The sequence below is a fragment of the Rhinolophus ferrumequinum genome, chromosome 9 (assembly GCF_004115265.2).
Source record: "Rhinolophus ferrumequinum isolate MPI-CBG mRhiFer1 chromosome 9, mRhiFer1_v1.p, whole genome shotgun sequence".
NCBI lineage: Eukaryota > Metazoa > Chordata > Mammalia > Chiroptera > Rhinolophidae > Rhinolophus > Rhinolophus ferrumequinum.
In genome coordinates this window covers 35,790,059-35,807,835 of record NC_046292.1, presented here as the reverse complement: position 1 = coordinate 35,807,835, position 17,777 = coordinate 35,790,059, and the positions used below count along the sequence as shown (strand labels likewise).

General features: G+C 41.8%; 1 protein-coding gene across 16 annotated transcripts in view; it reads right to left on the bottom strand.

Annotated features, from left to right (window-relative positions):
- ELAVL4 (ELAV like RNA binding protein 4) overlaps positions 1 to 17,777 on the bottom strand; it is a 145,695-nt gene that overhangs the window by 21,622 nt on the left and 106,296 nt on the right. For all 16 annotated transcript variants that reach the window (XM_033115374.1, XM_033115386.1, XM_033115376.1 and 13 more), the window contains one exon: positions 3,851 to 3,954. In XM_033115374.1, coding sequence (XP_032971265.1) covers positions 3,851 to 3,954 — 104 coding nt within the window. The remainder of the gene's footprint in view (positions 1 to 3,850; positions 3,955 to 17,777) is intronic.

Sequence of the window (17,777 nt, the reverse complement as noted above, 5' to 3'; positions counted from 1 at the left end):
ACATATTAAGCAGCTCTTCTTCTGACAGAATCCTTCACAGAACGTTTGTTTGGACGCTAACTTAGTGCCACTGCTGGCTACTTATGTGCCTCTGGACAAGTCACGTCATCTCTCTGAGCCTCAATCCAAGAGGAGTGCTGGGAACCTGGCCACTTTCTCCCACTAACGCAGGTATAATCCAAAGAACAAATCCTCTGCAGTCACATGCTGGCAAACATGGACTAGACGGTTCCGAGGAGATCTCTAATGCATGCTTCCAAAGAAGACACTTGTTTTTTCCAGATAGGCAAGTTATTAGGTTGGTGCTAAAGTAATTGTGGTTTACCAGGTTAAAAATAAATGCAAAACCTGCAATTCCTTTTGCACCAACCTGTATCTGTAGTCATCCACACTACACAGGGGCTCACTTAGGAGTCATGCTCTTCCTGTGTCTATGTCTAGATGGTCTTCTCCTTGAGGACAGAGGCCTGGTCTTGTCCTCTACACACCCTCCGTATATTACATCCCTCTTGATAAGGGGGAAATGAATATTTGTTAACAAGGAACCATCATTTGTGGGCACATTCAAGTAGCAGCCCAGGGAGTGTAAACCACGTGTGTGCAGTGTCAAATGAGTAATGAGTCATTCACTTCCAATCAGCAAAACAGTGTTTGTGTATTTAAATTTGAGTTCGGAGGCTGCCAACTGCTTGCCCACAGGTCAACTATTAAGTTTTGTTTGGCCCACGTACATAATCCTTTAAAATTTTGTGAGTTGGCATCTACCCTTTGGAAATTGGGAGATTTGGCATAAAAAAAAATAAAAATCTAGATTTCAGTTTCCATTGAACAATGGGAAGATGTAGCAAAAATCTGGGCTTAAACAATCAGCAGTAGCTGAAGAAAGCTAGCTGTCCCCTCACTATAGTCTCCAGTATCCCTGAGGGCTTTCCAGAACTATCTCTGAATCTAGTTGTTAATCATTAACCGGCAAAGCTTAGGAATTAACTCTTGGTTTGCCTGCATCTATGTTGTGCGTTACATTTAAAGTAGTGTGTTTTGCATGAAGCACTCCAAAAATGCTTCATAAATATGGAAAGGAGAGACAAACTTGACTGAAGTTTGCAAACTTGTACTAGATGGTTCTGAGGAGATCTCTGTAATGCATGTTTCTAAAGAAGATACTTGTTTTTTCCAACTAAGCAAGTCATCTATTCCTTCATGGGAGTCAGAATAGAGAGATAAATCTCATGTCACTTATCAAAGCAAACTGAAGCAGAAGAAGTAAACAGTGGCCTGAAAGGCAGAAAAGCAATTTGTAAAAATTAATAAATGATGAGACTATTAACAACACACAAAAAAGGTTTGCTTTTCTTTCTCCCCTTTAATATGATTTTTACCTTAAACACTATGTCCCTTTAGGAAAGGGAAGAAAAGTTAATAAAGGAACCTATCACTCAAACTTAATTTTTTAGTATGGCAAATAAACTGCTTTAATGAAAGGGCTGAAATCCCCAGGTTTGCACATTAAATTTTCATTCGTAGTAGAGAATGGAAATTATTGATTCAGCCGTGGCGTCGTGCATGTTGAATCCTACAGTGCCTCGGAAGCCCATGTTACTGCTGGGTACAAATGCGTTTGCAGCGTTTTGATGCAGGGTGAGCACGGGGTGGGTGAGGGGATGAGAAAAGAATAGTGAGAAGGGAAGGAGGCAGACTGGCTCCTCACAGACAGAAAGTAATCAATGTTCCTTGTCTCTAAGATCCACTTAGACAAAGCGTTGCTTCTCACGGCGTGATGGGCCCGGGGTGCACTCTGAGATCAGAAAAGCTGGGTCCATTTAGTCTTTTGGGAAATGCCAACGGCTTCATGGAATATTTAAGGAAAAAAATGCAGAATGGATGGCTGATGAGTTGATCCTAAGCTCTTGGGGAAGTTTGGATTTCAAGAAAACTGTAGAGGAAAGAAAAGTGTCTTTCTCATTTCAAGGTCAGGGTGTCCATCGAGAAAGGAGTAAATGTGTGACATTCTAATGCTGAATTGGATAGAACAGAAAAATCAATCAAACCCACAAATACAGCTCTCAACCTGGTGTGGCCTCATCAAAGAGTCAGGTGACACGAGCATCCCATCTTTACTTAAAGCACGGAAATAGGTATGTTTTTCCTTTGAAATAAATTAATTCTCCTGCCTCTCAGAGGACTACTCCATAATTAAACAACTCTCAATTATTTCCCCCTTAGAGAACTCCTAGGGATTGGTTCTAAGCTGAGACTGAGGCAACCTGAACAGGTCCATTTGGGGGTCGCTGTGTACCACCACAGATTGTATGAGATCAGGAAAGCAATCACCTTTAAAAATAAGCTAAACTCAATTGGAAAAGTAAAGCTGCTTGGAAAAAAGAAAGGTAGGAAGGAAGGAGCAAGGGAAGGAGGGAGGAACAGAGAGAGGAAGAAAGGAAGGAAAGGAAGGGTGGAAGGAAAGGAAGAGAGGAAGGGAGGAAGGAAGAAAGTAAAGAAAGGAAGGAAGGGAGGGAGGGAGGAAGGAAGGAAGGAAGGAAGGAAGGAAGGAAGGAAGGAAGGAAGGAAGACAGGAAGGAAGGAAGGAGGGAAGGAGAAAAGAAAGAAAGAAGAAAAGAAAGAAAGACAGGCAATCAAATAATATATTCCAAAAAAAAGAAGGTTTTTGTTTTGTTTTGGCTGTATTTTTGCTTTGATTATCTCCAAGCTAGGATTATCTTATATCACTAGTCTCCTCTGTCAGTCTGGATTTTGCAAAACAGTAATACTGTTGTACTAAAAAGTTCTGGTTTTGTGTTTTCAGACACTGAGAGTGGGTGCCATCCACAGAGTTCCATTCTGGGAGAGGTTTCTCTTTTGTCCTACTTTGCATCAGACTTGCTGTCATGAGGATAAGAGTGCCCAGGAGACACCTCCCCATGGTGTAATAGGCTACGAAGGATGGGACTCATTAATCGGCTGGCAGCTGCCCCCAAACAGGATTCTGCCTGGAGGTGGGGCAAAAGGGAAAGGGAGGCTGAGGAGCAGGCAGACTCCATCCGGGAGGGGGCTCACCACTGGCTGTTCGAAGTGAGCCTCAAAGCAAACAGCACCACCTCCTGCAGGAGCCCCGCAAGGTGAAGTCTGAACTGAGAGTGACAATCCAGCCACAGAAACCTCTGCCTGGAGAAGCAGGCTCTGGGTGACTGTTTTTCTTTTTCCACTTAACCCCTCCTGAAGTATTATCTACTGGTCTGATTATTTTCAGATGGCTGGAATGTTCCTTTTTCTGTCATTCCTTTACTATGTTCCCATGGATTTTATAGTACCTGCTCTATTACGTTAGTGTTTATTGGTAACTGGTTTTGAGTCTTGGTTAGGAGGCTCCTCTCCCTCTTAGGTAAAGCCAAGCTACTCGGCCTGGCACACCAGGCCCCTGCCTACCTCTCACCCTCATCTTTTCATTACCTCCCCCTCCAAACGTAGGCCATACTATTCTATATGCTGTTCCCCACTGACAATATTTACGTACATTTTCACAGCTTGGCAAGCGCGGTTCACTCTGCCTGGAACAGCGTCCTTGTCTCAGCTTCTTTTTGTAGCTCGGTTCTGGCCACCTTTGCAGACTTAGGCTCACAGACCGTCTAGGTGGAGCCGAAGTCATCCTCGCTACTCCATCTGCGCTCTGGACTGGAGGTCCACAGCTCATGGTCCCTTCCCTGTACTCAGCCCTCACCTGCATCCCCGGTAAATGTCTTTTAGATAAATAATGAATACCACTTCCAGCTCCCTCATAGCCTGGATTTATTAGTTCAAAGGGATGAATTCAACAAGTGCCTCGTAAATCAGGAGCCAGCATATCACCTCTTACCTTTATGGTTTTGGTCTGGAGTCTGAGTCCATTTAAAGTGTTGATGGCTTTCTCTGCATCCTTTGGATCAATATAGTTAACGAATCCATACCCTAAACTCTGTCCTGTGGAAACATTTTTTAAAAAAGAGAGAGAGAGAGAGAGAGAGAGAGAGAAAGAGAAAGAGAGAGAGAGAGAGCTCAATATCTTTATAGTGGTAACACTTCCCATTTTAGTGAATTTAAACCCTTCTCTAGCATATGGTTCCTTTTATACCCGGGTTTGCCCCCAGGTTGAGAAATTTTGAACTTTTTCATGTCTCACCTTGCTCAGCCTTTAAACTCACAGGAGCTGCCCAAGCCGGGAATGGGTACGTGTTCCTGCACATCCACACCATATATATACACACACACAAATGTCCATTTACTGGGGAACAGTCAGGACCAGGTAGTGGAAAGAGAGCAAGTGTCGTCTATGAAGACACTTGGACTAGAATCCTGGGGTTTTCCCTATCAGCTGTGTTACTTGGGGACAAGTCATTCAATCTCCTGTTTTTTTCCCTACATTTCTTCCCTGGAGATAATAGCACTTGTTGCAGACAGGTCTGAGAGGGTTAATGAGATACTGTATATAAAATGCCTACTAAGTACATTGCCTAGAACATAGTAGCTGCTCAACAAAAGACAGCTATGCTATGCTCAATCCTGGAAAAGTGGGGCAAGCACTGGCTGCAATAGCTGTGTCTGCTGCCTCAGTCACACCAGGCACATGCACACTCAAAGGAATGCAGCAGGATCTGAGTAGCAAAGACTGGAGACGTTATAGTGAAGGCATGGCCGGAATGTAAAGCAGTTGCTGCAAATCATTCTTTGCTCTAATCATCCCCTCCCAGCCCAAGAACAATAAAAGGGGGGGAGGGGCTATTGGAAAGAACTGGGGAGCTCCTCACACAAAGGGGAGTGTGCAGACGCATTCTGCAAAGAGGATTTAGCTACTTTAGGTGGAGGTGGCATCAACTTGTCTGCAAAGAGAGGTGGCAAGTGACAGGGCTCCCCACTAAGTGAAATAAAAATAATGTGCTTGCGATCGTGCCACTGATTATAAATAGTCCATCAGCTCTGCCATGTGTCATCAGCCAGAAATATCATTAGGAAACTTTACATTTTCTGACATACCCTTTAAGAAACACAGAGCTCAGGGTGGCTGCAAAACCAGCTTGAACTTCCCAGGCAATGTTATTGATTTGTGGGCGGCAGCAGAGCCGAAGGGGAGGAAAATGACAGGACATCACACGTCAGGGAAGACCGATTACATAAAGCTCTCTTTGGAGTACAGGGGCCAGGGCTGGGAGACAATATAGCAAAAAGCCTGCCACGTCCTGGTGACAGGAGCCCATTTCAGCAGCCAAAAAAATCTTCCCAACAGCTTCTGTTTTGCTGGTAAATGTCTGTGTTTGTGTTGGTTGTAGGAGGGAACCTGGGGAAACAAGTTGGGTTCTGGATCAGAAAACGGGTGACTTTGTTATCCTTTATAGAATGAAAACAAAGAGTCATGAGGAAACACAACCACATATTTGTCTCCAAAATGGAAGACCCCAAATGACAATTCTCATCAGGATATGCCTTTGTGTTTTGAAATAACAGGGTTAGAACAGAAAAAGACAGGGGCAGGGGCAAATTTGGCCAGGTATGACCTTCACCAGCCAGAATCAGTAACTGGAGAAGGAAGAGAGAATGCTGAGCGTACTCCAACTGCTGGCACCCTTCTCTTTCCATTTTACTGTGTTTGTGGTGTGTGTGTGTGTGTGTGTGTGTGTGTGTGTGTACACGGAAGAGTGTAAGAGAGAGGTGTGTGTGTGAATTACAAGACTGCTACATGTTCTGGGAAACTTTTTACAAACTCCAAAATACAAGAGACTAATTTCATTGGTTAGAAAATATCTTTTATCTTAAATTTGGTTCCACCTTATCAAGCCTAACTAAATTCATCTAATTAAATCCATTTTCACCATGCAAATTTAGCAGTCCTATTTACCTTGGATATAAAAAAAGCCTTAACATTTTCTATACTAAAATATTTTTTACAATTATTTCTTTTAAACAGTCATGCACCAAGCTGAGCTCTCTTAAAGGGCATTTTTGAAACAATAATCTCAATGATAAACCTTAGGTATGAGTTCTAGGAAATGGATCAGACGGTTGATCTATCTATCCAGCCAAGTTTAATTTGTGAAAAAATATAGCCAAACACTCACCACATAACCGCAAACATTGGACCTAAATCCAAATAGCTTGTGATTCATCATACTGATGGAATATATGTGGAGGAATTTATCATGCCTACCAGTGATTTATGTTCCCTGATATACTATCTTTCATTCTCATTATTTATATATTTATGGAAATCTAAAATAAATATAGATTTTTTTACATTCTATATTTTATCTTTGTTTTACACCTTTGCTTCAGGAGGGAGGAAAACACACTCAGGTCCTCGGAAAGTTCTGAAGATCAGGTGAAGGAAAGGACTTTTGTGTCATATTTACCCATCTGCCTGTATCAGTCCCAAACCCACTCTCATCTTAGTACCTGTCTGCAATTAGCAGAACTGTGTTATCGTTACCGGCTCTAGCTTTAGAGAGAGATTGCATTTAACATCAAGAATGAGAGTGCTTTCGGGAAAACTAAAAACCAGATGGATATCGTTTCAGAAAGGAAGGGAGAAAAGGTTGGAGATTCTCCTTGATATAAAATAATGAACTGCAAATTCTAAAACAGTACACTGCATTGAACAAGAGGAGGGCAGAAGTGGAAAAACTTGCCTGTGAATAGAAAGATATGAGATAAAGTGGCAGCACAAAGAAACTACCTGTGGTTAGCCTGGTTCACGAATAGGCTTCTTCATGTGCTTCTTGCCATCATAGGAGGAGCCCAGCTAAGTTTAACAAAAAATACTCGATGGAACTAAATATTCTCTTTTAAAACAGTCTGCAGAGGATTAAATCCCTAGGTAGAAAATAGAAAACCCCAACCGTCATTTCTTTCAGAAACCGTTTTAGTAGTGGGGGAGAGTAAAATGAGGAAGAATGTTAGGTTTTAATTTTGGTGGCCATACACTGGTGATGGGTTATGGATTTGCAGTTCTGTATTTAAATGTACATAGAAAAATACAGATGAAACACTTTTATGAAGAATGCCAACACTATTTCCATGGGGACCCAGAGAGCCACCATGCTGGGTAGGCCTGGGGAACACAGTTTGGAGCCTAGAGCTAAGTGTACATGTATCTGCATCCTAGACAGAGATAAGATCCTTACAGTCTTTTCTTCTTTTTCAAATAACTACATCTTCTTCCTTTATTATCTGTAGCAAGATTTGACCATAAAGGTATGGTGACAGTATTTTCAGAACAGAAAATTAAACTTTATTTTTGTTCTCAGTTTATGAGTTTATTTTGATAGCAAGTTGAACAAATAAAAAAATTAAATTATTGACCTTATGTTTATTGAATCATCAATAAAGAAAAAAGAAAATCAATAAATAAAAGATATTATGCAATAAAAACTGCCTCCAAAATTTAGAAACTATGGTGAGTACCTGGCTCCTTGATGCCCAGGTGATCTCCAGCCCCTATATATGACCAGTCCTCAATAGTCCTGTCCAACAGGCATGGGTGAGGGGTCTTCAGTGACCATGCATGGGCAGGAAATGAATTCTTGGCAGTTTGGAATAGAAATTTAAAATTAGAATGTAGTTTCCAAGGGAAATCTGTTATACGTAATGGCTACATTTTAAGTCACTTCAGTGTTTTGGGGTTAAACGGGTTCTTTTCTTAACAAGCTTGTCTTTAATCTGAACTTGAATATTTCTGTTTTTGTAAATCATGCATGCACACATACCAACATATGACGTGTCTTCCTACTATAACAGCAGAATCTCTATTCTGCTATAATAATTGATATACCTAACTTCTTCCCTTAGACACCAAGAACTAGCTTATAACAGTTTGCATCCTTGAACATAGTAGGTCCTCAACAAATATTTGCTAAGTGAAAGAATGTATAAACACATTCGTATTAATTCTTCTCTTCTAGAAGCATCTGACCAGAATGCTTTTATGTTTGGGAGAAGAGGTAGAGAAGGGGGTACCTGGGGAAAGGACAGAACATGACAAGAAGCTGACATCAGGGATTGGAAAACAAAACAATTGGAAAACAGAATAAAAAATGTTCTGGGTGGGTTCTCCTCTAGCATAGTTCAGGTGAACAATAAAAACCATCCCTGCCCACCTTTCCACAGAGATTCTGAGATTTCAAAGTGCCTTCCCACCCATTCTGTCACATTTGATTCTCACAACAACCCTGTGGGAGATAATCATCATTTTACAGATGTGGAAACTGAAGCTGAGAGAAAATAGTGATTTGCCCTACATTACAGAGCAGACTCTTAGTCTAGATCAGGGCTGGCAAAATTTTTATGTATAGGGCATGATAGTGAATAGTTTAGGATTGCTGGGTCCCCGGTCTCTGTCATGACAACTCTGCCATTGCAGTATGAAAACAGCCATAGACAATACGTAAACAAATGAGTGTGGCTGGGTTCCAATAAAACTATTTAGAAAAACAGGCAGTGGGCTCAACGTGGCATTGGGGGCCATAGTTGGCTGACCCCCTGGCCTAGATCTTTTGACTCCAAATCCAGTACCTTTTGCCGTGACCACAGTTACTCCCTTTGAACTAAAATGTTATTGACAACGATTTTGAAGTCTTGAAATACCTCTGAGGCTTTTTTGAACCACTTAAGAAAAAAGGTAAATTATCCTTGATAGTTTCTGTTAAGCATTTAAATTTGTATTCAAACTCTAAGACGTGTTACCATCATAGCTAATTATAACCCCTCATTTCTCCAGTAATTCTGGATAGAAGTTGTTCTCTTGCACTTAAGGTCCTAGAGGTTATAATAGCGAGACTCTAAAGGTGACATCCTCCCGGCTGATGGCAGCAGCAGAGAAGCTGTCCCCTTACAGGGCTGGCTTGAAGGCACCTCAGCATTTCTGCACTGCCAACCTGCCCAGCTTGCTTTTTCAGTCTTCAAAAATCGTCATTCTCCAGCAACCTAACAGCTACTCCCCTCATCTGCAAAGCCCCCAAGGGGAAAGCCAGGTGGGTAGCTGCTGTGGATGAAAACTTCTGAGTTGAGTAAGGAATTTTTGTGGATGTTAGAACCCCTAGCTCAGGCTGAAATTCTGTTCTCAAAGCACATGATAAAATCCCCAGTCACCTCAAGATCACCTGCATGGCGGTAACCCGCATGCAGGCTTAACCGCAGCCGATTCCACATCCTGGGACTCCCTGCCAGTCCTGAGGTGGCTTTCCTGGCTGTCAGCAGCCTTGAAATCTACCTGAACTCGCCCAAAAGAGGGTCAGAGAGCTCTGTGGCTGCTACTGCATGTAGACCTGTGTGTGGCTCAAAACCACGCTTCCTGTAGAACCTTGGGTAAGTCATTTAAGCTTCATTAGCCTGTTCCCTTATCTGGAAAAACAGGGATAATCCCTTATCCTCACAATCAAAGGATCACTGTGAAGATTAACTCTATTAGCATATGGACAAAGAACAGCTACAGCTGATTCAGTGCCTGCTTTGTGCCTAGTAAGACTGCCTAATTTAATCCTGTGTGAAATGGCTACATGAGGCCCATTGTGCAGATAAGGAAAGGGAGGCTAAGAAATGTTACATAACCTGCCCAAAGTCAGCGAGGCTCCAGGGCTGGGATTTGCATGAACCTAGGCCTGGGTGACTTCCCGGCTCATGCCTTCTCTCTGTCTGCCCCGGCCTTTGTGCAAAGGCACAGCACAGCGTCTGGCATCAGGTGATGACCCAAAGGGAAGCACACAGTCTGTGTTGGAGTCTCTTTCCCTCTTAACACTGATTCCCGGGGATGCTTTGCGATTGTGACATCCAGGGCCCTGCCCCCTCCCGTCCCACCTCTGTGCGTGTTTACACATGTTGGGCTTCCTGAACATTGGCTTTTCTTCTGCAAACTCAGCGTTAGGAAAACCACTAGTCAGAGATTTGTTTTCTGTTGGTAGTTCACACAGTCGTCTCGGATTAAGTGTGGTATAAAGGCTTGCTGCTCTAAAGGGGGTCCCTGTCCCAGCACCACTGACCTTGCATGGGGACTTGTAAGAACTGCAGCTTCAGCCTGTTGCCGTGTGACCCTGGCGAAGTTAAACTAACCTCCCCATGCCTTGGTTTCTTGTCTTATTCCCTCACCCCAAACCTATACATCTAACCCAGAGTCACAGGGAAGGGAAGCAGGGATAAGAAAGCTCTCAGAATTTCTTAATATGTGCTGTTTCTTTTCATCCCCACATTCTGCATTCCTACTTTGCCTCTTTCTGCAGAAGTAATCTCTTCTGTAAAATGGACATAATATTACTTTTTTTCACGGAGTTATTAGAAGGATTAAAAGTGATAATGCACGTAAAATGCCTGGCATATAACCGATGTTCGGTAGGTGTTGGTTCTCTTTTTCCCTTCTCCCAGCCCCACACTGCGTTGCACTATTGCCTACGAGGATGCTATCTCCTCAGTGAAGCCCCAACTTCCTTGAAGGTAGAGAATGTTTCTGATGTTTTTCTTTTGCATTGGAGCACATAATGTAATAGGCAAACAAATTCCCCATAACTGGCACCCACTCCATGCTAGATACTATGAGTAGGCCCCCAAACGACAAAGAAATTGTTCCTGCATTCAGGGGATTTATTATGTAAAAGGGAAAGACAAACATAAACATTATTTATAGCTCAGCAAAATTAATAAATGTACCAGAGATTTTTCTTTTAAAGCTACGTATAGGAACAGAGAGGAGGTTGAGACTGATTCTAACAGAGCAGAGTCGTGAAGGCTTCCTGGAGACAGGGGCATTTGAGTTGGGCTTTGAAGAAAGAGTAGAATTTTGATAGGGTTCTCTTATCAAGGGATGAGATTCCAACCTGAGGGCTGAATCCAAGCACTGTATTCATTTATCCCACAGATATTTATTGAGCATTTATTATGTGCTAGGCATAGTTCCATTCACTGGGAATATAGCAGAGAATAAAAATACTTGGTTTTTTGCCATTAGTGAATTTATATTCTGGGTTGAGTAAGGGAATAAGACAAGAAACATATAAATTAAATATAAAGTTGGTCAGATGATGGGGAGTTCGAGGGAGAAAATAAAGCGGAGAAGGAAGGGCAGTGTGGGGGGCAGGGTCACAATTTTTTAATATGGTGGTCAGGTAAGAGCTTACTGCTGAGGTGGCATGAGAGCAGAGACTTGAGGGAAAAGAGTCAGCCAGTCTCCCCTAACCGTGGGAAGGGTATCCCAGGCAGAGGGAATCTCATGTGCAAAGGCCCTGAGGTAAAAGCATGCTTGGAGTGTTGTAACAATGGCACAAGTGAATATGAGGGCAACTCACCATTATACTTGCCAAATGACTGAAAAGAGGAAAGGGACACCTGGTTTCTTCAAGCTGATTCCACAGTGCTGCTGAGTAAGACATATGTGGAAACCACTCTAGCTTCTTCCTCTCAGCCTTACAGATCAGGTGAACACTCTCAATGACACACCTTTTCAAAATGATCTCTTAATGTGTCTCTGTTCCCCACTAGATAGGGGGCAACTTGAGGTCAAAAATTATATTTTATTCATCTCTGTACCCCCAAGACCTACCGAAAGGTCCACGACATTGTTAAATATCCAGTAAATGTCTGTTGGGTCAATGAATGAATATTATCTACTCACATGCATATTTATATCCTCCGAACCACACTCAATCTCCCATATCCCAAACAGAAAGGGACCAGGAAGAGCAGCAAAGTTCTTTTTACCAGGGCCTCACCTATGTCTAGAGGATGCTGATAAGAATTATGGAACCAGCTCCCATGAGACACACCTGAAAGACCTGCAGGTGTTAGTCTGAAGGAGAAAAGACTCTAGAGTTGCTCAAAGGCCCTTCCAATATTTGAAAGGTTGTCATGGGAAAGCAGGGGTAGACTTGCTATGTGGGGAACCCAGGGAGAGAACAAAGATCAGGCAATAGAAGAAATTTAGGAAGCAGATTTTTGCTTTGATAAAAGGAAGAACTTCCTAGTAATGATTTTATAAGGGTATGTGCTGCCTTGTGAGGTGGTAAGGGCCCCATGACTAGAACTATAACAAACATGAAGCCAAGTCTACATTTTATCAGGAGATGCTACGACAGTTAGCGAGATTGACACATAGCATCCCTTCTAATGCTAAAATTCAAAGGTTCTAAATTACATTTATTTTAGACCCAATGCTCACAACTGGTTTCAGTCTCTCCTAATTTCTAACTGAGAAAATAAAATAGTAGAGAATATTTATTAAGCATCTACTATGGGCCAAGGACTTTACATATATCATTATTTAAATATTTACAACAGCTGAAGCAAGCATTTCTATCCCTGTTTTACAGAAGGGGAAACTGAGGCCCAGAAAGGAGAAGTAACATACCCAAGGTTATTTGGCTAGAGAATAGTAGACAGACCCACCAGACTCTAGAGCCTGTGCACTTTCCGCTGTGCCCTGGTTTTTTGAGTATGGGCTCATTTGTGTGTTAAACATTTGCCCTGACACAGCACTGTGTGCCTGAGACTTTGAGAGAATCTGGGTGTTCTGTACTATCTCCAAGTTCGCATTCTTTCCATTTAATTCCAATAGATACTCCAAAGTATACCATTCCCATCTTCCAACTTGGTTGTGTCCATCAAACTGGACCCGGTTCCTCACAGAATGACAGTCTTGAAAAGGACTTAAGTATCAATCATCTTCAAGTCTCTTTTTCTATAGATTCGGAAACTGAGGACCAAAGAGTTCATGGTCTAGTAGGAAAGTAAGACCTATGAATCAACAGTGCTAGTAGAGTATGGTTAAGAGTTATGACAGTGAGAAGGAGAGAAGGTTACTGGAGGATATACTTGAGCTGAGACTAATTTGAAAAGATTGGTAGGAGACAGCCAGGAAAAAGATGGAGAAAGCAGGGGCAGGGGACAGCATGCCCAGGGGCAGGGGGCAGCATGAGCATCCATCCCTGGAAGACAGTAACTGCCACTCAGTTTATAGCCATCTCTTCCAGGAGGCCAATGGTTGTTGGTGTCAACCTGAGTTGTCAATACTGCTTCTAAGTGGAATCTGCGTTCAGATGCATAGAGGACATCTCCCCATACCTCCGGCTGAGATTCAGAAGTCATTCAGGCATCTGAAAGTTTGAGTGTGTCTGTTCTCTGCCAACAACAAATGCTATTAAAAAAGACAGGACCCAACCTTCCTTAGTCTGAATTCCCAAAGTATTTAAAATCATATTGAGCCAGTACTTGGTTATTTCCAGAAGCTACATTCTGGCGTCCTAAGTAGATGTAATCTCCCAGAGGTTGAGAACTCATCAGGTGGCATCAAGATGGCAACATGCAAAATACTAGGGCACAGCAGGCATACAATATAAGCTTGTCAAACTAAATGTATTTCTCAATGGACCCTAAGTTCCTTAGGGCAGGGACATGGGTCTTGGTATGACCAACGTCTGGCACATAGTAGGCTTTCAATAAATCTATGTTGAATGGATACATGAATTAATTAATTCAATAAGCAGATGAATAATAACAAAAATAGTTATTTTTTTTTAGTGCTTACTATGTGTCAGTCACTGAGTGCTTTATTTCTCCCCCCCCCCAGCTTTATTAAGGTATAATTGAGAAATAAGATTGTAATATATTTAAGGTGTACATCATAATGATTTGATATACATATACATTGTGAAAGGATTCCTCCCATTAGTTAATTAATACATATTTATCATTTTGGGGGGGGAGGTGACAACATTTAAGTTATACCTGAGTGCTTTACTTCTATCATCTCATCTCCTCCCTAAAACAATCCTATGTGGCAGGCATTATCACTGCCATCTACAATCAAGAAGACCAATGTCCAGAGGTCTCAGCTCCCAAGGCACGAGTCCATCTGGCTGCAAAGCCCATACAGTCTTTAATAGCATTTCCTGATTTCAGAGAAGATATCAACCGAACTCTTCAAGCAGACGTAACACAACGCCACTGTCACTAGGGTAAGGCACATGGAAATTCACAAAGTACACACCATGATTTCCTGCAGTCTCCTAAGCACGAAGGACCAGCCACACTATTTCATAAAGAAAGCCAACCAACCAATTCTCAAAGAAGTTTTTTTTAACCTCTTTTGGTTTGTTCTATAAAATAAGTTGCTCTAAATGACAGCTCTTACACATTTCAATAATAAACCTCAACAAATGAAAAAACGGAACTAATTTGAACCCTATTTTTCATCTGTCTATTCAGGAAAGAAAGGCAATTCATAAGATAAAAAGTTAGTATCAAGTGTTAGTTAAAAAAAAAAAAAACTAAAAGGAAATAATATTCTAGGTGATGTACTGGGGACAATAGACCCCTCACAACCACAATCTCTCCTCCAGCATTTATTCACACAAAAAGAAGTGTTCAGACTGATGACCCTGGGCAATGAAAGATTCTTCATTGAAGCAACATGAAATTAAATCACATCCAGAATATTTTACAGACGGGAAAGAATAGTCACACATTTGAAAATATTTTTGACAAAGATTAAAACACAAAGAGGAGGAATGTGGCAAACATCCAGCTAGCCAGAGAAATGAACCAGAATTCTTAATTCGTGGTTGCCTTACTCACACATGAAACAATGGTCTAGATGTCAGAGAGACAAGACTTTCTGCCCAGAATGGATGTGAAGCAACAGGTGATTCCAGAAATGCAGCTGACGTTAGATGAGGGTTTAGCAATAAACGAAGAAAAGGTAGAAAAAGTTTTCAGGTTAATACTAATTACATACACTGTAATTAGCCTTTGGGCAAAATGAGATTGTCTGTGGGTGAAATGTCTGTGGGTGAAAGGAACTGTTGTATTTAGACACTAGACAATGGCTTCCAAAACTCCCATCAGAACATGCCCACCTGTTCTTATGAAGGGCATGTGGGAGGTGCCTGAATCGTGTTGGGATTTAGATTAAATGAGATAAGTTATGTGAGATGGCTTGGCACAAGGTAGATGCTTCACAAATATTAACTGAATAGAAATCTTTTAAAATTTCCTTTATTCAGGGGCGGCCGGATGGCTCAGTTGGTTAGAACACGAGCTCTGAACAACAGGGTTGCCGGTTCGATTCCCACATGGGCCAGTGAGCTGCACCCTCCACAACTAGATTGAAGATAACGAGCTGCTGAGCTTCCAGAGGGGCGGCTGGATGGCTCAGTTGGTTGGAGCACAAGCTCTCAACAACAAGGTTGCCGGTTCAACTCCCGCATGGGATGGTGGGCTGCGCCCCCTGCAACTAAAGATTGAAAACGGCAACAACTTGGAGCTGAGCTTCGCCCTCCACAACTAGATTGAAGGACAACGACTTGGAGCTGATGGGCCCTGGAGAAAACACACTGTTCCCCAATAAAAATAAAAAAACAAAAACAAAAAACTTCCTTTAGGACTTTGAAAACCTTTGTCAGTGTGTAATTTCTGAGCTAAGGGCTTGGTGTTCTCTAGTCTTGGTCTTACGACTAAGAGCTGTGTGTAATGCAGAGATGAAAACCCCCATCCCTATCATCAAGGAGTTCACTGATAGTAAAGCACCAGGCATGAAGCTCAGGACCATGGTCTGACAACTCAGTTAGGTTCCCACAAATGGTAGAAAAGAAATTCCCCAGACCCATGAAAAAAAAAAGAAACAAGAAACAAAAGTTTCCCTTTTCATCACCATTCAGCTTACAGGTAAGAAATAAGACAAAATAAAGAAATAAAAACCCAAGAACAAAAGAACTCATGCAGAAATGGGTCTGTAGGGTAGGAATTAGGGAAGAAAGCCATCTTCTTAAAAGCCAGCTCTTAGTCGTAAGACCAAGACTAGAGAACACCAAGTCCTTAGCTCAGAAATTACACACTGACAAAGGTTTTCAAAGTCCTCCTTCATATTTGACATCCAGTCTTATCTCTGTACAGACAAGTTATTTATCTTATGGGTCTGTAGGGAAGGAATTGGGGAAGAAAGCCATCTTCTTTGATTTTTTTTTTTTTTTCAAAGCAAAGGGCTTTTTAGAGAATGACTACACCAAGCAAGTCTCATTCCAGTGAGTCAAGCACCTGGAGAGGTGACAATGAAAGAGTGCCCAAGAAGGTGTGTGAGAATCACAAAATGTAAATACCTTCTAATGGCTCAGCTCTTTTAGGCAACAGAAAATGAAATGTCACCCAGACGACCAGGAAAGCAAATGAACCCATAATTTAAATCATGTCCAGAACATGCTCAGTATTCAATAATTTTCAATACAAATGCTTAGCATGTGATGGGACTAGAGAGATGGAGCTACATAGCACCTTTTCTGTTTGACTTGGGAGTTGGTAAGACTTTCCAAGGCCTCCACTTGCCCACCCGTGTGCAGTAGAGGGAGCCACCTCTTCCTTAACAAGAGAGATGAGGTCATCAGGTAGGAACCATACAAAACTGCCTCCTTCCTTTCTACCCAAAAACTTACCCCTAATGTAGCACCACTCTTTTCTCCTGGCTTAGAATGTATAGTCCACACAATGGTGAAGGAAAAAAAGCTTCCTTGGGAATGAATGCTACATACCTGGGGTGCCAAAAAAATATATACACATTTTAAGAGATGTTACCTATGTATTACTTTTTGAAGTTGAATTGAACTACGGTAGCAATGTGTAGTATGACGTTTGCTCAAAAGATGGCATTAATCAAATGAATGCTAGCTAGTGTCCTTCATTGTATTACAATTTTAATACCGTGTTTTCCTTTCTTAAAATGTGTATACATTTTTTTGGCACCCTTTGTATTATAGCATTCCTTTTAAGATTTATAATGCACATTAACACAGACTGAGACAAGTAGTCATAGAAAGAAACTCCCTTTTAACTTGGTTCACTTCAGTTTCCCAAACTCATTTGGTCACAGAACCCCTTCTAAGAAAACATATTACCTATTAAACATCTTTGGGAAAGACCTTTAGATAGGATTCCCAAATGAACATTACTCTTTGAAATAGGACTGAATACTGTCTCAAGATATAATTACCCTAAGGTGGGGAGGGGGCTGGGCCACCAGCTCTGAGCTATAGTTCCTGAGATACCAGAGTGGCCAGCAGAAAACAAGGAGACAAAGCCAGAGAATACTTCTAAAGTCTCTTTTCACTGTGATAGTCCATGATTTTGTTTCTCAGAAGATGTCAAATAGACTTGCTTCTGGAATAATCTAGTCACAGGATGCATAGTGAGGAGGGGGTCAGATAGCTTAGCCAACATACTTTCATGTTGGTACAATTTGTACAAGTCTGGTTCTAGCTCACTATGTGTCAGTAGTCAATATGTAGTAAGCTCAAGGAGTTTCACTAGAACAGGGGTGTCCAAACTTTTTTCAGAGTTTTTCACCAAGGGCCAGTACACAAACAGCGGGCCACTCACTCGAGGTGAAGTACGTATTGCCTCACCTGGTTTAGTTAAGTAAACTAAATATATTTTTGGAGTTTGCTGCGGGCCAATAAAAAAATGGATCGCGGGCCGCAGTTGGCCCGTGGGCCGCAGTTTGGACACCCCTGCACTAGGAGAACCAAAGACCCAGGGAAAAAAACAAAACATAATTGTGTACGGCTGTATGGACCCCCAGGCGCACACATGGATAGGTGCACACATACAGCCATAAGCTTACATGTTCTCCATAGTTAACTAACTAGGCATATGACCCTGGGAGGCAGTATAGTGTTGAGGATAAAAATAGAGGCTTTGGAATCAAACGAACATGGATTCAACTCTGCTTGGCCACTCTATTAGAACCTGTGTGACCTTGGACAAGTTACTTAACCTTTCTGAGCCTGTTT